Source organism: Rhopalosiphum padi, chromosome 4 (assembly GCF_020882245.1).
Source record: "Rhopalosiphum padi isolate XX-2018 chromosome 4, ASM2088224v1, whole genome shotgun sequence".
Lineage (NCBI taxonomy): Eukaryota > Metazoa > Arthropoda > Insecta > Hemiptera > Aphididae > Rhopalosiphum > Rhopalosiphum padi.
Window position 1 is genome coordinate 13476686 of NC_083600.1, and position 25175 is coordinate 13501860.

At 28.3% G+C, this 25175-nt stretch overlaps 4 protein-coding genes and 1 long non-coding RNA gene across 6 annotated transcripts; 3 read left to right on the plus strand and 2 right to left on the minus strand.

Annotated features, from left to right (window-relative positions):
- Nucleotides 1-360: 360 nt before the first annotated feature.
- LOC132929147 (probable 18S rRNA (guanine-N(7))-methyltransferase) lies at nt 361-2155 on the plus strand. The gene is made up of 6 exons (XM_060994275.1): nt 361-593; nt 805-842; nt 900-1078; nt 1344-1537; nt 1616-1842; nt 1908-2155. The coding sequence occupies exons 1-6, from the start codon at nt 558-560 to the stop codon at nt 2053-2055; spliced, it is 822 nt and encodes a 273-aa protein (XP_060850258.1). The 5' UTR covers nt 361-557; the 3' UTR covers nt 2056-2155.
- An 887-nt stretch (nt 2156-3042) lies between these two features.
- Nucleotides 3043-8144, plus strand: LOC132929146 (G patch domain-containing protein 2-like). Of its 2 annotated transcripts, none has more exons than XM_060994273.1 (11): nt 3043-3420; nt 5066-5141; nt 5211-5287; nt 5366-5493; nt 5597-5725; nt 5838-6019; nt 6099-6283; nt 6368-6495; nt 6561-6677; nt 6732-6817; nt 7395-8144. In XM_060994273.1, the coding sequence occupies exons 1-11, from the start codon at nt 3364-3366 to the stop codon at nt 7502-7504; spliced, it is 1275 nt and encodes a 424-aa protein (XP_060850256.1). In that variant the 5' UTR covers nt 3043-3363; the 3' UTR covers nt 7505-8144. The 2 variants fall into 2 exon arrangements, with proteins under 2 accessions (XP_060850256.1, XP_060850257.1); XM_060994274.1 differs by having other exon boundaries at nt 5071-5141.
- Nucleotides 8145-9758: 1614 nt separating this feature from the next.
- On the plus strand, nt 9759-16553 carry LOC132928910 (uncharacterized). The gene is made up of 8 exons (XM_060993857.1): nt 9759-10185; nt 12351-12508; nt 12617-12783; nt 14553-14687; nt 14761-14910; nt 14971-15132; nt 15201-15433; nt 15557-16553. The coding sequence occupies exons 2-8, from the start codon at nt 12400-12402 to the stop codon at nt 15624-15626; spliced, it is 1026 nt and encodes a 341-aa protein (XP_060849840.1). The 5' UTR covers nt 9759-10185; nt 12351-12399; the 3' UTR covers nt 15627-16553.
- Nucleotides 16554-17827: 1274 nt separating this feature from the next.
- On the minus strand, nt 17828-19743 carry LOC132928909 (V-type proton ATPase subunit d). The gene is made up of 3 exons (XM_060993856.1): nt 19585-19743; nt 18587-19388; nt 17828-18506 (listed from the first exon to the last, which is right to left on the minus strand). The coding sequence occupies exons 2-3, from the start codon at nt 19370-19372 to the stop codon at nt 18237-18239; spliced, it is 1056 nt and encodes a 351-aa protein (XP_060849839.1). The 5' UTR covers nt 19373-19388; nt 19585-19743; the 3' UTR covers nt 17828-18236.
- Nucleotides 19744-20819: 1076 nt separating this feature from the next.
- LOC132929246 (uncharacterized) lies at nt 20820-21482 on the minus strand. Its single transcript, XR_009662086.1, has 2 exons — nt 21285-21482; nt 20820-21186 (listed from the first exon to the last, which is right to left on the minus strand). It is a non-coding gene; the product is annotated as an uncharacterized LOC132929246 (long non-coding RNA).
- Nucleotides 21483-25175: the final 3693 nt, after the last annotated feature.

Here is a 25175-nt window from a genome sequence, read left to right on the forward strand (position 1 = left end):
CGCATCCCGTCAGGGGTGAGGGGATTTTCGTCCCACACTCCCACGACTGGTGGCAGTGTGGCTGTGGCACTGTCCCAGATGCATCACGCCGTCAATCGCTAAAACGGCAAACGCCGTTGGTCGGTCGTGCCGTCGGACCGCTCGACCGCACCAATGGAGAACGCCGTTCGATACTTCGATGCACGCGTTAAGTAAATGCAGACCGGCAGACTTAGTGTCGCCATCTAACGGTCGGTGATTCCGCGACCGGCTGTCCGTTTGTCACCGCTCGATAGCGGTGTATCGCAAATATGGACCCATAAACCTACAGACACGACGTAGAGAAGATACATCGTGCCTACAGATTATGATTTTTTTATTTTCACACTACGTCGAATGATTGTCCGTGATAAGCTTATTGTGGTAGATAACGACATGTGATGATAACACGATTTTCGATTTGCATTTCGCGGTACTGCAGTAGTTCTCAAAAACAATGTGCTTACGAATTTAACGATAACTCAAAAATTAAAATTATTTTGATTTCATAGTGGTAGCAAGAGTCAACAACTAACAAGATGTCTCGTCCAGAACATTTAGCTCCACCAGAAATTGTGAGTTTTACTTTTACATTACTTAATCGTTATAAGCCATTTTTTAATTCAGACCTAAACATAGGCTACTGTATATTAAAACTTTGTATTATTTATAATCTTACATTATTCATTATTTTTATATTATACTATGTCTGTTAAAAAAAAATGGCATGACAGTTTTATAATGTACTAATACATATTTCATAATATCATTATTTTTTTTCAACAGTTTTACAATGACGTTGAGGCTCAAAAGTATACCCAAAAGTAAGTAACCATAACATAGTCTTTACACAATTCTATTAATACTATTTTTTTGTTTAGTTCTCGTATGATTAACATTCAATTAGAAATGGCCGAAAGGTGTATGGAATTGTTGATGTTGCCAGAAGACGAAACTTGTTTACTATTAGATTTAGGTTGTGGTTCTGGTTTAAGTGGCAGTGTTGCTGAAGATTCTGGTCATGTTTGGTTTGGAATGGACATTTCAGAATCCATGTTAAGTATGTCAATGAATCTATTCCTGTAATTCAAAATGTCAGCATATTACATGCTATTACAAGTCTAAATTACATGTTCTAATAACAATTACCATTTTTTACATACAATATGTGTAATTAAGTTTTATAAATATATATATTCTGTTATTCTTTGTGTAATTATTTATAAAAATATTAGGTTTCTCATGTAAGGCATAGAATGTAAATATTTTTTATAAACTAACTAAAATATATCAAATTAACCATTTACAATGCAAATTGTTATTAGAAGTAGCAAAAGAAAGAGAAGTCGAAGGTGATTTATTGTTGGGAGACATTGGTGATGGCGTTCCATTTCAACCCGGTACATTTGATGGCGCATACAGTGTAAGCACATTACAATGGTTATGTAATGCAGATAAATCATCACATAAACCTGCAAAAAGGTTATATACTTTGTTTTCGTCATTATTAGCTTGCTTGGTAAGTGTTAAATTATAATTATAATTTTTAAATGAATCAATAGAATATATAATTAACTATTAATTGATTTGATTTTAGGGACGCAATGCAAGAGCAGTCTTTCAATTTTATCCAGAAAATGTACATCAAACAGATTTGGTTGTATCACAAGCAAGAAAAGCTGGATTTTTTGGAGGTTTGTTGGTCGATTTCCCTGATAGTACTAAAGCAAAAAAATACTTTCTTGTTTTAATGACTGGTGGTGCTATGCCTATGCCTCAAGCACTTGGTACAGAAAATTCACAAATTAATTATACATCAAAAAGGTAATAATGGCATAAATACCTACAAGTGATGTAATATTTTATTTATTTATTTATTTGATTTACAGGGAAAAAATGACAAAAGGGCGTGCATCAAAATTAGTAAAAAAAAGTAGAGAATGGATTTTAGAAAAAAAAGAAAGGAGAAGACGTCAGGGAAGAACTACTAGAGAAGATACCAAGTACACAGGGCGAGCAAGGAGTGGACGGTTTTAATTTTAACTTTAATCTAATTTACATTTTGTCAATTTCAATATACTCTTGTTATTTATTTAAGAATAAAACTTCTATGAACTTGCATAGTAACTTCTTATTAGATCTTGTATGTCTTGTTTCCACATTCCACTATGTGCATTAAATCAACTTCAATATAAAATCATTATGAAACTCTTATACATCCCTTTAAAATATTGGGTTGGTGAAACAAATATTAGAGCTCTTTATTGTGTAATTTTTACTATTCTTCAATTGTAAGGTTGTTACATTGATGAGAATCAAAGTATGTTTAAAGTGTAAGAAAAAACCTATCAATAGACTTTCAGTTAACACTTACACATTTTTTTGTTATTTAATAGTTTAGCGTTTCTAAAAATTGTATGCAACAAGACTGTTCCTAGCAACACCATGAATTTTTCTGAGGGTGTACCTGTGTATGGTATGTGTTTTTTTGTAATCTTAACTCTTTACTACACATTGATGAAGAATGAGGACCACTTTCTGAACTCATTGGTCTCGAATATCTTAATTTCTGTTATAACTTAGAAATGGGTTTAATTGTTTAAGTCATATGAAATATCGAGTGACAAGGTATATTGACGCATTACCCCCGTACTCAGTAATGACTAGTGACTGACTACTGTTTATGTAGTAGTAGTAGTACTCGTGGCTTAAATATACAGTATATAGTATTATGCTACCACGTAGTACGTGGTTTTACTACCGTCTGCCATAGTGGCATACTGGCATACTGCCATGTGTGTATGTGATTAACCAAACGGTCCAAACGTCGCAGTTGGCGGCGCCAAGTACTTAAACTTCAGTTGACCGCCGACCAGTTGCATTCAATTTGTAATTTGTATACGGAATTTTTATTATCACAGTGTAGCCAAGAACCATTTCGGGTGTGATAATTTGCGCTAACCACCATTGTGGTTATTACCACAATACCACGACTCATGCAGCCTCACGCAGACGCTGTAGTTAATAGTGATTGCTTTGTCGTTAGTTTGTTCGGTTGTGTGATAAGTCCTTTGTGTGGTGATCGAGCGCCGAGTAGAAAAGGAAGGAAAATTGTCGTCGCCGCACAAAAGAACGACAGGCTGAGTGAACGGTGAAAGTCTAGCGACTGATTCGTCTGTGAACGAACCGTTTACCGTATTTATTGAGTAGTCTCAATAGCACTCCGCGCTTATAGCGCTCAGTTGACGACAGTGCGACAACACGTTCAGTCATATCGACTTACTGTGATACGTTAAAATAAATATTTCGTGTAGGACAAATGGTGCGGTAAACGAAGAGCTACTTATGCGACCAGTGCCGGGCACTTTGAGTTGTGCTGTCGCGCGTCTGCACGCCCGAAAGGTAAATAATGAAATCAAACAATGGGTACTACCCATTTTAAATGATCATACATTACGTACTTGCCGAATGCTTTGTAACAGGTACATTGTACATCGATGTATTGTAAATTAGTGTAACATGATTTGACGGTTAATGCCCTGATCTAGTCTTACGATCATCCCCTATTCATGCTCATAAATTTAAATTTTTGATTTGGATAATCATTTATCGACTTAAAAATGGCGTTCGTTTGGCAGTGAATTAAACAATCCCTTCATTCGTTTACCTTAGGCGTTCTTATTAGACACCCACTTGGTGAATTATAAAAGTACAAGAACGGAATCAAATTTGTGTGGCATTTTGACATTGTAGTTATGTGAACGACTTCACTTCTGTGGTTTGGATAATAGTCTGAAATTTGTAATTCTATAGAAGGACCCATGTCGTGTTAACTTGTCTACACATTGTAGGTTATTTGATTTTCTATGGTAATTATTATATTACAATATGAATAACGATACAAAGTGATGTGATTTCAGATTATATTCTGTAGTTACTATTGTATGTTTTAACTGCTTAGTATGTTGTCATTATACTACATCATAAGGGATAAACTAGATTTTTTTAGTTTGAATTGTGTTCAATTTTTATCATTAACCAACTAACTCTATAACTTGTTTATATAATGGGTTGCATCTTTTAATAGATAGCTAATCTAAACAAATTTTTAATTTCAATTCCATCAATAACTCTCCCTCGGTTATTTTCGGTTCTAAATAACCTACATTGTTTAAATTTTTATAGAAGTAAGAATTTAAAAGAAAACTAATACATGTTTAATGTACAAATTTAATAATTCTGTTATTCAGATCTACTAAATAAGATTTATTTTTATTTTATGATAGTTTTTAATAATATGTTGCAAGTAACTATAAATTGTAATTTAACAAAATTCTGATTATAGTCATAGATAAAAAAATAGGGTAGCTTAATTTATTCCATAAAAAATGTAATTTTTGAAGTATCATAATGCATTGTTATCTAAGGCAAACGTCTTATATTCCTGATAAATATAAATTTGTTGTAGGCAAATTTAACAAACTTAATTTAATTAAATTGTTATGTCATTTTTTGATTCAATTTTTCCTATTTTTAGTTGGTGTTTAACTATTTTAATATCAAAGCTCAAATAGGTTAGCTATTTGTTTTATTTAAGTATCTAATTTATGTTAAAATACAGTAATAATGTAATAATACCTATTTATTTAATATTTAACTAATTTTTATTCAATTATAGACAAGACTATGTGTTATTGGTGTTGGAAAAATATTAGTCTATGATCACATTAAAATATTTCTTATCTATTTCTGATGGAAATGAAGGGCAACAAAGGGCATCAATTTGATCTGTTTTGAATAAAATATATATTAATCAACATATTCTGTAATACAGAATCTGTATCCATTAGATCTTTCATTTGTAATCATATTGTTGTATTGTTCATGTAATTACTAATTACCTATGTAATCAAGTTAAAGTTACTTAAGAAAAGATCTCTGTTAAATACTTAACAAAACTATAACTTACGTTTATTGGCTAAGTTATTCAACTTATCATCAAATGATCAAATATTATAATCTAATATGATGAATATTCTTTATTTAGTTTAGAATGGATAAAGTAAACAAATTCATTCGACCAATAGGATTCAGGCGGCGAACAAGATCTGCCAGTAGCGTTGGTATGTTATAAATTACATTGTAAATTAACTTATTCATTACTTTCAAACTTATTTGTATTCATGTTTTAGCATATCCTGACAATAAAGCTCAAAGTGATGATTCTAGTAGTAATTCCAAAGATGTAGGAGTGTCTAGTATTTATCATGTAAGAACACTTTAAAAGATTTTACAAATATTAATAATTTGTTAAGACTAATAATAATATGATCTATTTCAAAAATAGAGTGATTCGGATGATATAAGTGGTGCTCCACAGCCAATTCGATTTGCTTTACTATCAAAACAATTGATGCATTTGGAATCAGATTCTGTCAATGAAAATTTTACCCCTGGAAGACCATTCACAAGAAGGTTTAATTATAATAGTTAAAATATTATTAGTTAAATCAATTTTTCTCATTATTGTTCATTGATTAAATACTAACTTATATTATTACTTTTTTTTTTTTTTAAGAAAAAGAAAATTCAAAAAGATGATAGTAGATCCAGATGTAAAGTTTCCTTCGCAAATGACAAGTAGTTGTTCTCAAAGTAGTAGCAGTGAGAAGAGAAGAACTACACGTCATTCAGCTAGTATGCCAAGGTAGGTACTATTGTTGTTTTAATGTTTTTCTTTGTTCAACTATATGAATACAACTGTTATTCATATTTAAAATTCATTAGATTAATTATTACATAATTCTTTAACAATTTAGAAACTGTGGATCATTGATCTTGGCTATTGGTAAAAGAAAACGCAGTAATCGTGAAATTATAGCTGGTAGTCAAGGTACTTCAAATATCAAATCAATGGATATAGACATTGCTAGTAGCTCAAGTAGTATTAGTTCCTCTGAAAGTGAAGCTGGAATTTTTACTAATGATGAAGGAAGAGAAGGTAAAACCAATATTAATAAGAATTATATATAATAAAGTTATGAGTTTATGACAATAAAAAACAATTATATAATACTTAGGAGATGATGAACAGAGTGATTGGGTTGGTAATGCATGTGGAGCTGGTGGAGTAACTGATGATGATGCCGAACCAATGAAAATTGATTGTCAGAAATTATTATCTGTGAATTTACAAAATAGTTCTTTAGCTGAAGGAAGAGGACCTGGGCGTATGCCAATGTGGCATAGAAATAATTTTCTTAAGGTAATAAAAATAATTTTGTTGTAATATTTTGTCAATATAATAAAGTAATAATAATAACAACACAGTTATGTATTATTTGTTTAGAAGAGTGATAGGGAAATTCGTGGAGGTTTACGCAGAGTTCGCTCAGTTAAACCTAGTTTTTCTGTTATAACTTCAGCTAATGAAAAAGTATCTCGTTTTTTACGTGATCCTGCTCAATCTGAATTAAGGTAATTATTTATTGTTCATTTTGTGTATATTTTTTAATTGTAACTAAAAGTAGTTTATATTTTAGATTGCATCCAATGCCAAAAAAGGAACAAGACCAACTATCACATTTAGCAGAAATGTATTCTCTTCATATGCAACTTAATGACTCTCCAAAAAAAGGAGTTACTCTGACCAAAACTGAGTTAGTTTTTTTTTTTATGTTAGTAAACATATATTATATTACATTAATTTTCAGCAATACAATTCAAGTAGATTTAGAAGCTCCATTTTCGCATCTCAATCCATCAAAAGATCACAAAAGAAAGAAATCTGCATCTTCTGGTAATAAAAGAAAAAAGTTATAATACTTATAAGTAGCCCACCTGCTTTACAATTGTTATCTCTCTAATGAACTTTGTCGGGAACACATTATGTCTGTTACATAGGTCACCCTTGCATGATATACTTATAGCCTATAGTCAATTGGACTTAAACTCATTTTATATCATACCATATTTATTATGCTTTTTTAGGAATATAAATTTTCTGTCCTTTTGTTTTCAGTAGATTAAGTAGTATTTTATATTTTGTATAAAAATTAAGAACAATATGGTATTAATAATAATTAATAACAGTAATTAATAAAAATCTGAATTTTTTTCTTAACATAGTTTGTGAAAATGTTCTTTCTTTGAGGTTAATTCTATTTCATGTTCCCAGTATACTTAAAAATAATAATTTACTTGTTAATTATTTTCAATGCCTTAAACAAAAAATAATTTATGCAGTTTTAACCAAATGTGTACATTGTACGGTTACATAATATTTTTATGAATCAATACAGGTCGCGATCCACCAGTACCAAAACTAATTTATTACCTAATTAAAATTTAACTAAAATAATAAATTACTGTTTCAGAATTAAGTTTAGGCTTGCAAGCATTACATAACCAAGCATGGATACCTATAGTTCTTGAAGACAAGCCTTGTACATCATCTCAAACAGAAACTTCAAACCAGAACAAATGAAAATGATTTTATACTTGTGCCAACTATTAAGGCTGAAACTAAATGAAAATGCAGCTTTACATGCTTGTTTTACTATTTATATATTACATATATATTTATATTATTATTTTTTGTTGACATGTAATTTGTCTACCAAAAATGCATGTTAGATAATAGTAATACCTTAAGTATTGCTATTGATTGAAACAGTCACGATTATATATTGACTTATTAAATTTACCAATCAATTTCAAGTCATTATTTTTAAGAGGAGTTTATCTATTATATTTAATAAACTCGGAGGTCGAAATACTCTTGATACTATTACTTTCTAAATTCTCAGTATTCTAAACATTCTGTTGAACTTTTTCATCTTATTAAATGTAAAGCTTTCTATGATTATATGTTTAAAACATACACTACTCTTTAAATTATTGACATAATTATAATGTTTCATTTTAACCAATAACACTTTCCTTATGTACACTTTTAGGTATTATTTTATGTTACTATTCCATAAATTATTTATTATCAATAAAGTTTTATCATATAATTTAAATGCTCATATTCATGAACTATTATATAACTCAAGGTATTCATAATTTCTTAATTTATAAGATGTAACATTAAATCACCATTAAATACATTTTAAATAATTAAATACACAGATTGTTTTAATTTTAAAGATAAAAGACAAGTTATTATTATCAAAATAAATAATTATTTGAAGCAAAAATATTGTGTATCTACAGTTTTTATTTTCTTGTTTTAAAATCTAATTATAAATAAAAAGAATTGAAATTTGAAACAACAATAATAATTGAGAGAATAATTTATTCGAGCGAAATTATAATTGTTTTTAATTTTCACCTTTGCGTAATAAGATATTATTGTAAATACTTCTAACACAGCATTTCATGCATACAATCAATAAAAACAACTTAATTGTTGTTATTTCTTAGAATGATTGAAAAATAGAAGTCTTGAGTTTAAAAAAAAAAAGACAACTCTGTAATTTCATAATAATTTGTTTGATTTTTTTTTAATCAGACATAAAATCAGAATTAAATTTAACAAAATAAGATATTTAATGTGGTTCTACCAGCAGTCAATAAATTCTATTTTAAGTGAGATTCTTTTCTAATATCTCAACTTATTTAGATGACCAGTTTTTTTTATGGTATATCTTATAACTAATTTATGGAGTAATTACCTACCTATATTACTGATCTTATGTAGGTAGTTATATTATACTCGGTATTATCTGTAAGTTATAAAATATTTAAATTTTAAATTTGGACGTTGAATTGCTTAAGTTATTGATAATTATGGAAATAATTTAGACATCATTTCGGCTTTCATAAAAATAATTCGTATTTATTTTTCAATAAAAACCTTAAATCAAATAAGGTTATTTTTTTTTTTTCACATTAAAATGTTAAATTGTTCTTTTAGTCTTAATGTGAAAAAGCTTGCCGTTTTACTTATAATATATATATATATAATGTGTAACAAGACTATTTGATAAATTTGCATTGCAAATGTTACTATATTTGTTAAATAGTCCTGTTACACTCTATAATATATAACTTTAATATTTAAAATTACTTTCTTGTGAGACCGTGTACAAAATAAATAAAATTTGAACAAATATGTTTAAAGTTGAATCATCAATGGACTGGTGAATGATAGATGTTAGTACGTTAACATGCATATATTAGGTACCTACCTAGAACTATATTAAAAATATTTTAATTGAATTGGTGTATAGGGTAGGCTTTAAAATTCCAGATTAGATTTAGAAATGCCTATTTTTAAATTTTGAACACATTCATTTACCAAGTGTCCACAAAAATCCTAATATTGTCTCAGTATGGTGGAAAGGGGATGTCGTATACTTGTACCCATACGATCTATATTTTCGGTACATCCGAAGACCATAGTCCATATGGGTAGGTACTAATCGTCCGTAACTGTCACAACAGGTCGAACGTCGAACAAACAAAAGTCTTGCGCTTGTGCGCGTCCAAGCAGATATCGACGAAATACTGTATTATTGCATGTCATTTAAAAAATTATTTTAAAAACACGATAGTGTTTTATTGTTAAAAAGCATATTTTCAATATCCATTCTTTAGTGGCGATGGGCGCGCACTTTCGAATTTAAGCGGGACCTTGTTGTTTGGGAATCACTGGTCGACGGCGGGCCAATGGCACGAGTCGTGCCACACCACAGCCGGGAGACCGCGTGATTTTCCCGCTAAAATCCCTGCACTCAATCGGGACAAAGGCCTCACATAAACCGGTCGTCGCTGTTGCCGGTAACCGGTACTTTGCGTCCGTCGACTTCTCGACAGTCGATTCTGGACCTGTCAGTTCGCATTTGCGCTCCTATGAAGTCGGTCTCTTATTGATAAAAATAACATTCGCTTTTGCCGTCTTTCAACACGAGTGGTCGGCGTTCCCCGCCCGCCCAGCCGTAACAACATCGTTACCGCCGTATTACGATTTACTCGTTTTTAACGGACAAACGGGACCCGTTCTCTACATGAGTTTGTCTCGTACCGGACGGAATTTTTTACAGTAACAAAAATCGCCATCGTACATCGTGTGATCATTTTCCGATTCGCTACAATTTGTTTTGTTTCCTTTTTATTTTTTTTTGGCGGCAAATCCATCGCGTCATCGTCAGGAGTTTAAAGGTTAGTGTTTTTGTGCGTAGCTTTTTTAATCAGTATTTTCCGACCACGTCCTACTGTTTTGTGAAAATTTTCCCAATCCAAAAACCACCGTCGTTTATAATAATTTTAAATAATAATATTATTATTTTATTATTGTTATTTTATATCCAGACAGGTGGTTCAATACAATACAGGCACGACGATTTTAAGTAGGTTTATAGGTAGTACAAGTATTTAGCTATAAGCTAATCAAGCTTTTTGACAATTCGATTTATTTGGTCGTCAAGCATGATTTTCACCATTCACGTTTTTTTTTTTTTGATTAAATAGTTTTTTACATTTTTAGAAAAAGGTATTTTGAGGGTAAATTATACATTTATACCGTTACCTACCAGTAGTTTGATGAAAAACAAAAAAATAATAAATTACGTATTTCCTAAATTCCCTTGATTAGGTGTCTGGTGTCATCGTCGCCGACGAAAAATTTTCGTACAACGATATTAGCGTGAAACAATTAATTAATAATTTATTTCATTCACCCGTCGCCTGTGATTACAAATTAGGTTTATGTTTGGTATATCGTATTTTATTATTATGTAAATGTCCACAAATAGTCTCGTCGTATTTTGAATATTCAACAAGTTATTTATTTGATTACAATACCATATGGCATTTACTGCCTGCAGCTACATTTAAATTATCATTTCCCATTACAAATACTTCAATTGGCCATAATATCTAGGTACTTATTTATTTTCATTTTTAAAATCATTATAATTTAAATTGTTCAATATATTGTGAAAAACATGTATTTTTATATACTCCGTTATAGATAGGTGGGTACCTAAAATATTATGTATACTATTTCTAGTAAGGTTTTTACGATAAGTATCTTTCTAATTTAAATGATTTCATTGTTTACATAGACTACAGGGAATAATTTAAATTCTAAAGAATAAAATATTAACTCCGATATTAACAAACTATCTTAAGTACTTGCCTAATTATGTAAATAATCATCATTAAATTAATTTAATTTGATAAGATACCTTGATTACTTTATTAGGAATAATATAAAAAGAATACTATCCAATCATTTTAAAATTTGCATAGAAACATGATACAAGTACCTAGATAAATACTTTTCCATTAAAACTTTTTTCCTGTGTTCCTAGTTTCAATTTGGTTTTTTCTGAATTTAGTTAGAAAAGTTGAAACCAATGTTTTACACAATTAAAAACATTATTAATGTTAATGGGTAATCATAGTGCCAAGAAGCACTGGTCATTAACATACAGAACATAGATTTGTGTTTGTACTTCTTAAATTTGGTACATCTAATTATATTTTAAAAAATCTAGATAATATTACTACTTATACCTATTTTTTTAATTTTATTAACTATTTTAGGTATCTAATTTTATAGGTAAAATTACATATGTAATTGCATACAAGTAACTGTCAATTGATTTTTTTTTTATTGGGTATCTAGTATTTATATTTATATATATAGACCTTCCTATAATTAATTGGAATATTACTATCAGATTATTATTATATAATAGTCTATTTTACTTGTACTTCCATTATAATGCTTGTGATTATTTTGTAGTTTTTTCCATAAACAGTTATAAAGTTTAATTCATACCCACCTATTTCAATTCAGAATAACATAATTGAAACAGATAATAACTAATATCTCCATATAATAATTTTTATACCTAATTACTAATTAGACATTGTATCTTATTCTGGAATAAATAGAAGTTTATCATTTTTATCCCTTAAAAATAACTACCTTTTATTTCTTAATTATTATATTTCTCTCTATTGATATGGTTTATAAATAGATATTTACTTAATGTATATTAAACATAATTTTTTTTTAATACGCCAAAACTTAACTTAACATTATTTTTTACTACAATTTATTACCTTCACATTTAAATAAGTTTGCAATTCAGTATACTAATATTTTGATAGTAGTAGAACGAATGGCAGAACCATAAACAACCTTAAATATTAAATATCATTTTCAAGAAAAGCAAATGTAAAAATTAATTCTTAATTTAAATTAATGACCACTTGCGGTTTCAATATGTACAATTTGTATTAAGGTCAAATTCCTAGTTATATTTTATCAGAATCATCATGTCATAAATCATTTGTTCAATACACATTTACAGAAAATCCATACAAATAGTACTGATAGAGGATTTAATTGAATAAATAAAAATGGAGACACCACCTTTTAATCCAGAGCCAACTCGAATGATGACCAGAAGTGTTCTAGCTGAGATACCAACTAGACTCGGACGATTATCCATGACAGACCCCAATAATGGTAATATAATATTAATAATTATTCTGTAATTATTCAGTACTTACCTTAATATAACATTATATTTAAAATTTTGATTTCACATTATACCTATTTTCTTACTTTTATTAGGTTTGGGCCGAAATGACCACCACCTTAATATAATGAATACCACTATAAGTAACTTGCCAACATCAATGATGACGCCATCCCCTAGTCCCGATGAATTAATCATCCAACAAAGGGGACGTCGTAAGATACCAGTTACTTTTAGTCCCGACATTGATTCCATCAAACAGGTTAGTACTTATCTATTTATTTTTAATTACCTTCCTACTTCACCAACATTTTATCTTTTTTTTTTCTGTACCATTACTTATTATTTACTTTAACTAGATCAGTGGTGCACAACCTGTAGGGTCGTGACCCCTGAAGGGTCTTGAAATTTTACTAGAGGTCGCCAATAATTTTACACCTAATAAAAAAATTATATACTATGACTATTAAATAAATAATATATATTATACACTTTTATATTGTTGGTAGGAAGAGGGGGGGTCGTATTATCAAAATAAATAATTTTGGGGGGTCTTGGATCAAAAAAGGTTGAACTAAATACTATAGTCTTATGTTTTTAATTAGTGTTTTGCTTAATTTCTATCTAATGAATATTGAGTAAAACAAATCAACCCTTACAGTCTTTTTATTATTAGAATTCTATATTTTTTTTTTTAATTTTAATGCTATTAAATTATAAATTTAGATATATTTAATATTGTTATCTTAATAATACAGAATATTGAATATAAATTAAATTAATTTGTATTAATTATTTATTCATTTATCTCTAATAAGTTTTGTTTCATATTTTTTTTTTTTTATATATATAAATATTTTAATTTATTTTAAAATAAATATAAATGTGAACCCGCTATCAGTTTTTTAAATATTTATTTCCAATTAAAAAAGTAATTTGAATAGGTACATTTCATTTTTAAATTATATTAACGATAAAGCTATAACGAGTCTATGCTCACGATTTATATTTGTGTATGGAAAGATATGAAATAGTATGATAAATAAATCCATTATCCTCCCTCAAATGTTAATAATATGAAATATGTAATACCTATCAATTTAGATAAAATTTAATTTTTGGATTTTTGTAAATAATGGCTAAATATTGTAAATATCTGGTATTAATTATATTGAACTTAACAATCTCATAAACATAAGATTAGATAACAAAATTAATGTGTTAATTATCACATAACATTTCCGGGAATCAGAATAAAAATATTGGAACAGTTTTTATATAAAATTTTCTTAAGAATGTCATACCCACATGTGTTGTCTCTGTCTTACGAATAGAATCAATTTTATGCTGTTAGTATTAATATTAGAGTCAATTTACCTATTATCAAACTTAAAAGTAATAATATTATCTATGGCATCTCATAGGCTTTTATTGATATTTTAATTCTTCAGTGGGTTACGAGCATTTTAAAGTTTTAATATTTTACATAACTATACTCGTAACTCTCTTAAAATTCAAGATATCAATAAAAGTTTATGAGATGCCCTAAATAATATTACCTATAAGTTTGATAATAGGTAAATTGACTTATATTGATGCTAACAGCATAAAATTGATTCTGCTGAACACAAATTTGCTATGTTTTTCGTTTGTAAGACTGATATAACACATGCGGGTATGACAGCCTCTTAATGATTATAACTAATTTATAAGTATACCATTTAAATTGAAAACAAAAATAGGTTTAAAAAAAATTATTTTATAAACTTCAACCCCTTATACAATTTATTAATGTAAAGTTTTTATTTTTGTTTATAATAATGATAAATCATAGAATGATTAATTGATTAATATTTATTAACTATTTATGTGTCATATTATAGTAACTATATTAGATATCTCTAAAATAAATTGAATCTCAAAGTAAAACATTTATTGATTATATAAATATTAAACACATAACTGATGGTAATAGTTTAGTTTATATAGTAGCCGCATTTTACACAGACTTCAACTCAAATTTATTTCTAGAATAATCAAGAAACTCCAACAAAATCTGGTTGTTCTAATTTCATCAAGAGTTCAATCGTTTTGAGAAGTACTCCTCGCAAAAGATTACTGTTAAATGATCCACTGGAATTATCATCTCCAGACAAATATAAAATTGTATGTAGTTACAAATTATAATTAATAATTTTATTAATACCTATTTAACAATGTTTTTAACAAATGTTCTTAGGGCTCTCCCAGTTGTAAAAAATTACGCACTGATGTATCGGTTGAACTACCAGAAGATAATTGTCTGTTATCTGCTTTAAAATCATTGTCTCCAGATCAGCTGATTGGTATAATCGGACAGATTGTCATTGATCATCCGAGTATTGAAAAGGTACATACATATTCCATTTCATTTAAAAACAACTTTATAGTTATATGTTCTAATCGATAGGAAATTAGATCACACTTTCCCGTGGCAGATTTAAAACCCCTTGAAGAACGCATTTATTACTTGCGACGTAATATCTATAAGGCTTTACCAAGTAGCCGATTAATTTCAAAAACTGATCCAACTGCCTATAATAGAGTCTCAACTCATGTCTTAGCATTCAAGGTAAATGTTACACTTTTTTTCATCTAATATTTTAGTCCTACGTTATTTCTTATGTTTTTTTTTTTTAGAAATGTGTTGTTGATCAAGGCAGACGCTTAGTTGAAAGCAATCAGTGGCCAATCGTTATGGACTATGTGTTCATGGCATGGAAGCATGTCCGTAATACTCCTATATGGGACAATCCTGCCCACAATGCTGCACGCAGACAGTGTTTCAAATCACTATCTGCTCAGTGTATGACTGCCCTCAAACATATGAAGGACACTATGACCCAGCAAAGCTGCGACAATTATACAAACCAGTAAGCTTATCTTTTTAAAATCTTTTAAATTTAATTGATAATCAATGATTAAATTATAGTATGTTACAACTAGATGTTTATGTTTTATTAAAATGTTTAATGTTTTTTTTCTGTTATAATTAGATTGAAGCTATTAGTTGATGACAGCGAAGACATGGAATGGTGTTTACATTTCCTGAATATTCATGAATGATCGCATTGGTTTAATATTTTCTATTATTCTTTTCTATTTTTTCCATCTATCGGCAAAGACATTTGTAGTTGATGGTTAATATTTTGACTGTAGGAAATAATTTAGCTACACATACTATGTAACATCGCGTTAATTTAAAATATTAATAAATTTATTTTAATTGTATACAAAAATTGAATGTTTTCAACTTATATGTGATTAATATGGTGTATTGTGTTTTATTTTTGAAAACCCGGTAATTGTAATAATTTTGTAAACAAACTCACCCTATTTTTTTTCTTCACCAATTGTTGAAATTGCACCATCACCATTAAACTACTACATGTTTTTTTTATTAGGGTTTATTTGTTTTTATTACCTATTATTATTTATTTCATGCACCATTGTCATTTTTTTTTCTATTAAAATGTATTATTTATTACAATTGTCATTTATTATTATGTTCATAGAACTGGACCAGTAATTTAGTTAATTATTTTACAGAATATTATTAGCAACAGTCTTGTATTGTAGTAAATTCATTTTTTTTTTCTTACGAATTATTAAAATAGAAATTTTGCATATTGATTATACACAATATACTGAAAATAATGTATTATTAAATTCGGTAAATTTGTTCAACCTAAGACTAGGTATAAACAGTGTTGTTCAACTGTGTAAAGCGTATAATTCAAATCCTTTGAAATAGACTGTATAGTTAATTTTAATAAAATAAATTAAGTATATGTACTTAGATTAAGAAAAAAAAAATGTTCCATGGGCAATTTTATGTTGTATGTATGTATTACTTTATTTATGTAAGTTTGAGTTATGTGTAACATTTGTCGTATTAGTAGACAAATGTTTAATTATTATTTGTAGAAATGTATCTGAACTCGTACAATCCCAATTAAATGTAATAAATGAATAAATGCTAATTATACTATATCTGTGTTGTATAGTGCTTTTTATTATTGATTTATAAGTGTACAATGTCTTATTTAATTATTAATTTTGAATTGGGAAATACTAAATTTCAAAGTAGTAATTTTTACACAACAAAATAATCTTTTTACTATTTTTGTAGTTTATCTAGATAATTATTTCAACTTTTATGGTAGTGCATTTTTCTAAGTGTTATCACCAAATCAATGATTCCCAATAAATGGCTGTAGTTGACCTAACTAATCTATGATGGTTTGTTCCACAACATCAACATAAAGCTGACAAAGAATCTTCTCTGTTTTATAACCCAACAAAATTGATAATATTAAGGACAATGATACTAGATAATTGCAGTTGTCTTCAAAATGACACCAATAAAATAATGTATGAACATTTAAGATGATAAACTGATTGCATCCAAATAATGGTACTCAATCTCATTTGATAGATGTCGCTTACATTTTTTAATGATGTACCTACAACTAAATTGATAGATCTATATTTTATTTATATCCTAGGCTTATTTACATAGTTGTCTTTTTTTTAATATTTTGTACTCTGTCTAATTTTGATTTAACAATTTTTTTTCACAACTATATGTCTACATTTATATAAAAATGAGTTATATGCATAAATTTTATACAATATAGTAAATCATACAGAATTGTTCCTAATTCTGCAAAAATTAAATTAAGTACGTTGCACAGGCGCGGATACAAGAGGGGGCTATAGGGGCTAAAGCTCCTCCATTATCCTTGGGTACTTCTTAAAATATTTCAAAACTTAAACTTTATGTCTATGCTTTTTATTTGCTTGAGGTAAATTTTTTCATTTGCCCCCCCCTTATTTAATTTCTAGATCCATGCCTGACTGCAACCAAATTCTTAAGATAATAAAACTAGAATGTAGTAGAATATTTCTGAAAATGTTGATTACATTTTTTTATTTAAGTTTAGTTTCAATTATCGAAATTATTTTGTAACCAGTACTATTTAGTATATTCTATTGTTTAAGTTTGGTACATTAGTCAAATACTACTAATTAATAAATATCCACTAAACTCACCTTTGAAGCATTTTAACAGAATCAATCTCATTTCTCTTTTTCTAACCATTTGTTTAATACAATTATAGTTGATTGATAACAATGTTTTGAGTTTTTGTTTTATATCATTATTACTTACTATAGTACTGAGTACATAATAGGTAGCTTTGTGAAGTGACATATTTTATTTAGAGAGCAGGGTTAATTTTCAGATAAATAAAACATGAAGCAACTGGTCATTTGAAAATTAAATTTATTTTTCATAATAAACATTGTTAAGACTGTCTAAAATAACGGTCTTCTGAAAACAAAAATTATAATAATTCTAAATATTGTAGGTTTTTTTTTTTTATCCAATAATTCAATGATAATAATTTACTATGTTTTTTTCTTTTTGCATACTTAAAAACTAATAAAAACAAAAACATATATAATATACTGACAAAGCTATCAACAATGCTCCAGACATATTAATACCGTTGGAATGATAAATAAAAACAATGAATTAATATACTATGCAACCTATGAACAATCTAAATTATACCTCAAAACTGTAAGATAAAGGGTATTAATAATTTATAATGTTAAATTGATGATAATTGATAATATATGTGTACCTGCACAAATAACCATCGATTTAAGTTACTTGAAAATGGGAATGTAGTTGTCCATGCGAGCACGGTGCTTTTGCGATACACATTCAGATATCCAGACAACATTTCTGCATTCTTGTTCTTTAAGTTTCAAATATGAGTAGAAAACACCGTAATGGAATTGACGCATGAATGCATTGACATTCAACTTCACTTCATGTTCAAAGAAACGATCTTCAAGAGTTTTTTCACCAGGATTAGTGCCAGCACCATCAAACAGAGCACTGTACTCAGCAAAGTATTCAGCAACAGCTTTAACCTATAAGTAATAAAATTATATAATTATTTTCTTAAAAGAACATTGTCAATCTTAATCAATTGCTAATTCTTTTACGGTACCTGATCGTAATCATCAGCCCTAGCTAAAGCTGCCAGGCCGTCTGGATAGAGTTTACCACATCTCGGGTACAGTTTAGCTCTATCGTCCTTAGTCAATTCTGTTCCAAAAGAGTTGATTGTTATGTTAATTGCACGCCTGTCAGCTTCAAACGATAATATTTCACACATAGTATCAGCAGTGATACCTCCAAGCTTTTTACAAAAATCATAAAAAGATTCCAAGTATGCCTTATACAGAGTATTACGAATAATTTCAATATTCATTTCGTCAAGGTCCTGTTCACTAATGCAATCTACAAAGAATGGAGCCAACGGTGTGTCGACCAACACAGCATTGTAGAGCTCAGCTGGAGTAGCAGCAACGTGTATTGCTTCCATTTGCTCGAAACTACCCAATGGATGACACTTTGGTATTAATTCAGATATCGGGCGCTGGTGAAGAGTTCCAGTGATCAACAATATAATGTTGTCAATCATGTAACTGTAAGTGATGTAATCAAGGAACGTGCTGAGTGGTTCCACGGCATGATTGCGCATGTGTTGAAATTCAATAACAAGCTTTTCACGCAACTTGTCATCGATGACAGACACTGCCAGCGGGCTGGGTTCATTGGCTAAGAACTGGCCATAGTCTGTAGATTGCAGATGCAATTTGAGATCATCCAAGGTCTCGCACTGCTCAAGGTTCAGGTAATCAGCATGTCTGAGTATGCCACACTTAAAGCCACGGCACAATCCTTCCAAGTAACCACCATCAATATTGAAGAAACAACCGGTGTCCACCATAATTTCTTTTGACGACCTGCAAACAACATTAAAACACAGAGCTATAGTTAAAACGACCGATCAAAATGAGACCGTTCACGCCCAAAATCCCCACTGAATTGCTTGATTATTGCTCAGTAGTAGGAACAATATGTAAACAAACGAAGTTAAAACTAAATCGATAGCAGTCCTGGAGATGCGAACACAGATCGATTCGAGTTCACTAAGCTTACCTAAAAGAGTTCTGACGATAAAAACGTAACTGTCCACTGCAATTTGAATATTTAGGACACTACGGAAAACGAAATTACGTTAGAGAACTAAAATAGGTACACTGTCTCTAGTGCCTACAAATTATAGTACACGCCTTAATTTTTATCAATTATTGAGAGTGGAGTAAGTTCTGAATAGAGTGGTCTGAAGTTACACACACGGTTTGACTGATACGGACAAGAACGATATGAACACAGCAACGTTTTACAACAGCCGGCAGTTTTCAAACATATTATTTAGGTATACTATTCATTTTTCAGGCTGAAAGTTGATTTATAATATTGTGAAAATGTGAACGAATTTTGTTATACTAATTTCTGGTGAGTGGAGGGCTATAAGTTTATAACTTATAAAATATTATCAAAATCTATGATTTTCAAGTACGCAGCAATTCAAAAATTGGTAAAAGACGCTGGACAAAAGTATGTTAAAACAATAACGCGTTTATTTACCACGGAAAATATACGATTATGCATCAACGTATTTTAAACCTAAAATATTCGTGTATTCTTACTCGTAAATCGATTTAAGTTCAACCAACTACTAATACCAGTAATACCCCAATAATATACGTATTATTGACATATATTATACGAATATTAATTACGTATATATATAGGTACACCAACAATCAACATTATATCCTTATTTTAAACGTAGATTATACGTGCTGTGATGAATGGGCGGTTCTCTGACATCACTTTACATTTTTAAATAAGTATTTCAGTAGGTATTTGACAATAGTCAAGAATAATAAACAATAGTGAATAGATATTACAAATAACTTAAAATAAGTTAGTTTTAAAAAGGTTCAGTATAAAAACATGAAAAAAAGTTTAAAAATATACATGTTGAAATCTACATCATGTATAATTTACTTTTATTATTGTTGTTATTTAATATATTTGGTGCATTTTGTTATTTATAAATACCTAATGGATTTCTTCGACCAAGCCAACAGACTCCTTTTCCCCATATACTATGTATACTTATAGTAGTAAAAATATATATTTACAGATTGTATAAATACAAATAAAAATAGTAAAAATATTTACATATTACCTATATTTATACATGTATACATGTAGATATATATATCTACCTATTTGTAATATAGGAAAAATTATACCAAAAATAGATACTTTTAAATAGACATTCTATTATATTATACAATTAACGCTTTTACATAAAAAAACGGAACTCGCGTCGTATGCTATCTACATGAAAAATGTATCTACCAAAATTGTGTGTTGGCGTTGTATGTTATCTACAATTTTCCACCCCGCAATTTGTAGATTGTTGGTGTCGTCTGTGCATCTAGACATTAATTACATTAAAGAACTCTTTTTCATGTCTTCAAAAAACTGGTCAAAAAGATTCTTTGATGCATTGAGTGAACGTCACCACTCTTCCATCAACTGCCGTTCCAATAAGTTAGTGGCACCACGTGTTTTTATGCCATATTTTATTTTGAATTAACTTTTTGGCATACTTTAGCAGTGGGTAAGACACCACATTGTTTTAAAAAATTGGTGCAAGATTCATCATTGTAAATAACATGTCTATAAAAGTCAATAAAATGTTCCATTTTGATTTAACAAAAAATAATTACATAAATAATTTAATAAAATAATTTAATTTGAAAATAATTTAAGCATACACCACTTTTACAAAAGTCATATGTCTACTAGCTATGATATGTGTAAAGTGTAGACTGTAGAGTGTATTATTGATGTTTATAATTATACGGTTACACCTGCAATATTAGTCTCCGTACAAAGTATTAAGTAGATATCAACCGAAAGGTAGATAACATATAACGCGATCAAAGTTCAGGTAGATAGCATACGACGCGAGTTCCAAAAAAACTAGTAAATATTATAAATTAATAACACTTACTGAATTTCATAACTAATTTAAACATTGATTTCACTGAGCCTGAGATAATAATTAATATTATGGTTTGATGGGTATTATTTGGCTTTTAACAATGTTAGCAATCCCTAAAATATAAATCATAATTACAGGGAAAGTCACTCACACTGTCACACATACGTCTTATATGTGATTTCGCTACACTCGTTAGACAGAACAATGGATAAGTACTAATACACAATTATTGAGTTTTATCGGTGTTTTGTGATGACTGACTGTTGAGTAAAAAAAATCTAACGTGTTTAATTAATATTCATCAATATTCAATCATAAAAATAAAAAAATTTACATGGGACGGAGTGGGGTAAAATTTTTTATTTTTAGAAGAATGGCGTACTTTATATTTATAGAATAATCAATAAATATAAAAAAACTATTTTATTACATAATATTATGAAAATAATATTTTGAGCTATAACTTGACAGTTTCTTGTCTTGATAATTTGAGTAGGTAGTTTACTTGTATTTACAGCTGTTCATACCTACTACAATTAAAGCTGTTAAATAATACTTACTAATTTTTCGGCTCAAACAACTTGTAAAATGATTTCATATTACCTACCTATGATATATTAAACGTTATGAACGTTCATAACGTTTAATAATAATAGGTATGGTATAAATCATATTGAACATTATAATATTTTAAATATAACTTAGGTATCTATCTACAACGAAGAGAGTGAGCATTCCTAGCTTGTTTTTTAAATAATATTATGGTCTTTTTATTAATATTATTTTATTTACGTATTAGAAGTTCATTTGGTTTTGATTTTTTTTGTAAAATAAAATAAATTATATGTTTAAAAATAAAACATTTCATTTTAATCGATATTGTTTTATTAATAAATTTGTATGTTAATCTATATAAAGATATTTTGTTTTGTTTGTACCTATTCAGAAAAAAAATTCTAGCCAAGCCATTGAGGCTAGCCCATTTTAAACAAGACTTAAATTAAATTGAATTAATTATATTATTTATACAAGAATAATTATATAATTCAATTTAAAAAAAGTCACACGTATATGTTCTGGAAAATTATATCGGAAAAATATTAATTATTTTGGTGGACAATGGTTGAAGTCAGTCAAAAATAGAGCGGTTAAACTTTTCAACACTCCCCAAGCGTCAGATACCTATTATTACGTCTGCAGTTCTGCACCATATAATACAGGCAAGTATAGTACGATAAATAATATAATGTATTAAGTGCATAATATAAATCTATTATAGGTATAAATGGTATAATAATAGGTATATAAAAACAGTGATATATATTGTTAATACTCGGAACGATGTGTTTATGTGTCTTTATAGTATACTTCCTACCCGCTTGTAGATAGGTATACAAACATATAATAACAAAAGCACTTTATAGGTATAAATCCAAGTCCTTTTGGATACGCCCGCCAAACAGTGCCGCCGCCGTCGCAACTACTGAACGAAGATTATTGTTTATTGACCATATTATAATAGAAATAATTTGGTAACATTTTTTTTCTCGCAAGGTAACATAATATATATTATTCACAAAAGTTGTTAATGTAACAATATGTAAGTATACGTATTTTTTCATATTTTTCTTTTTTTTGTAAATAAAACTTAATAGCTACAACATTTTTTTTATATAGGTAACAAGAAATTTTAAGTATTTATATATCTTTGTTTTATTTATTACCTACCTATAAGTATTAACCTATGTTTAAGAGTATTATAATATAATATTATACAAATTTAAGTTAACAATAATAGTACGAATATAAATTGTCAATAATAATCGTCAATACATAGACATTTGGTGATAATAGACACAAGTCACAACAGTGGTAAACAGAATAGAAATGCTTTTTTGAAAAAGATATTCTATCTTTTATATATAATATAAGTTTAAAGTAAATACTCTGTAAAGTAAAACTTTTGAAAATGCCTTCTAATAATTAAATTTATTACAATTATTACCTATCTATACTTACTATATTTGTAATTAAATATTAACAATAATACTAATAATAATAATAATAATATAGTAATTGTTAAAACATTTTTATTCGATCATTTTCATATGATCATATTGTTATGTCTAACTGTCTAAGTGTAATAAATTGTATTCTGGGGATTTTTTAGACCATTGACGACATAAGTTGTACTTAATAAAAAATATAGGTTACCAACAATCTTATTACAAAATAGGAAAACTCGAGAAATTATTTTATGCATTTTTATTTATTGCACATAATACTATATAATAGTGTGTGTACTGTGTAGGTATACCTATGTTACATATAATACCTACACCAACTATTACGTGTCACATTATTTAAATTCAATCTAACACAATATTTAGTATAGGTTCTTACGCGTTACCTTACGATATTATTATTGTGTAACAACATTCGTACTTAATTTATATAGGTAGTTAAGTTGTATACATAATTTTACATCCGCTAAATAATTCAAATATATTATCATAAACACGAAAGAAACATTTCACATTTTATTATGAAAAATAACTACTGAAAAAAAATAATTAAAACGAAGAAACTATTACGCAATGTATAATATATATATAATACCTACATATAGGTTTATCGACACGCGAGTTTTATACTGCGTGCATGTAGCTGCTGTAATAAGGCATTTTCGACCTACTCACACGATGTCATATAGCTACAGGGCGATGTACCTACTACCTATATAATATTATAATAGGTACTGCATATCATATATAAGTCCCATATAATCTTAAATTTACATTCGAATATAGTTCTAACGTGCCGCTGTTTTACCTGTTTCGTGACTCCCGCATCGTGGGGCTGTCGTCAAATGTCAATAATACCTACGGCATATACGACCAATGCGACTGTATTATACCAAACGAAAAAAATTAAAACGACAATATTATTATATTGTATAATATGCATGGTTGATAGAATAGTCAATCATTTACTATTGTGGCAATGTTATATTTTTTCGTACAAAAAAATAATAATAGGTAATTCATAATGAAATGTTGGTAAAATTATATAATATATATTATTATATATACGTACTATATAAAAAGCGCACCCTCTGCTTAGTGATTTTCCAAGCATGCTCAACTAATTTAACCTTTATTAAATTTTACTTCATCATTGCATACTAAAAATGAATCTAAGCAAAATCTGTTAGCCTATATTACTATAAGTATATTTTATGATACTTGTATTGCCTAATTTTTAAGTAATTTATTTTACTATCAGTACTTAGGTATACAGAAATTTGAATTAATTGTTGACAAAAATATTACATTCAGAAATATAATTTTGTGTATAAAATGTTTTTATCAAATGTTTAATTCTTAGATATAAAAATTTTAGAAATTTTTAACCACAAAATTGTTAATTTTTGTAATTCTGACAATTTTTTTCAGCATTTGAACTTTAAATGCTTATAAAAATAAATGCTGCCTATATATCTATACAATTTTTAAATAGCTATATTTCAAATTAAAACGTATGAGGAACTTAAAACGGTCATTTGTTTTTGAGTTAAATAAAAATAAATTAAATCAATTTTGTTGAATACAATTGTTTTGCGTAAATATTCTATTTTTTCTTAAATTTTTGTTTTTTTGCA

What these genes read in the sequence shown, in the direction of transcription:
- LOC132929147 (XM_060994275.1), top strand. Translation starts at nt 558, where the DNA reads ATGTCTCGTCCAGAACATTTAGCTCCACCAGAAATT. An exon ending in GCTCAAAAGTATACCCAAAA is followed by an intron (nt 843 to 899) that starts GTAAGTAACCAT and finishes TTTTTTGTTTAG; the next exon opens with TTCTCGTATGATTAACATTC. An exon ending in CGTCATTATTAGCTTGCTTG is followed by an intron (nt 1,538 to 1,615) that starts GTAAGTGTTAAA and finishes ATTTGATTTTAG; the next exon opens with GGACGCAATGCAAGAGCAGT.
- LOC132929146 (XM_060994273.1), top strand. Translation starts at nt 3,364, where the DNA reads ATGCGACCAGTGCCGGGCACTTTGAGTTGTGCTGTCGCGCGTCTGCAC. An exon ending in GAGTGTCTAGTATTTATCAT is followed by an intron (nt 5,288 to 5,365) that starts GTAAGAACACTT and finishes TTTCAAAAATAG; the next exon opens with AGTGATTCGGATGATATAAG. An exon ending in CATTCAGCTAGTATGCCAAG is followed by an intron (nt 5,726 to 5,837) that starts GTAGGTACTATT and finishes TTAACAATTTAG; the next exon opens with AAACTGTGGATCATTGATCT.
- LOC132928910 (XM_060993857.1), top strand. Translation starts at nt 12,400, where the DNA reads ATGGAGACACCACCTTTTAATCCAGAGCCAACTCGAATGATGACCAGA. An exon ending in CTCCAGACAAATATAAAATT is followed by an intron (nt 14,688 to 14,760) that starts GTATGTAGTTAC and finishes AAATGTTCTTAG; the next exon opens with GGCTCTCCCAGTTGTAAAAA. An exon ending in ATCATCCGAGTATTGAAAAG is followed by an intron (nt 14,911 to 14,970) that starts GTACATACATAT and finishes TCTAATCGATAG; the next exon opens with GAAATTAGATCACACTTTCC.
- LOC132928909 (XM_060993856.1), bottom strand. Translation starts at nt 19,372, where the DNA reads ATGGTGGACACCGGTTGTTTCTTCAATATTGATGGTGGTTACTTGGAA. An exon ending in GGGCTGATGATTACGATCAG is followed by an intron (nt 18,507 to 18,586) that starts GTACCGTAAAAG and finishes TATTACTTATAG; the next exon opens with GTTAAAGCTGTTGCTGAATA.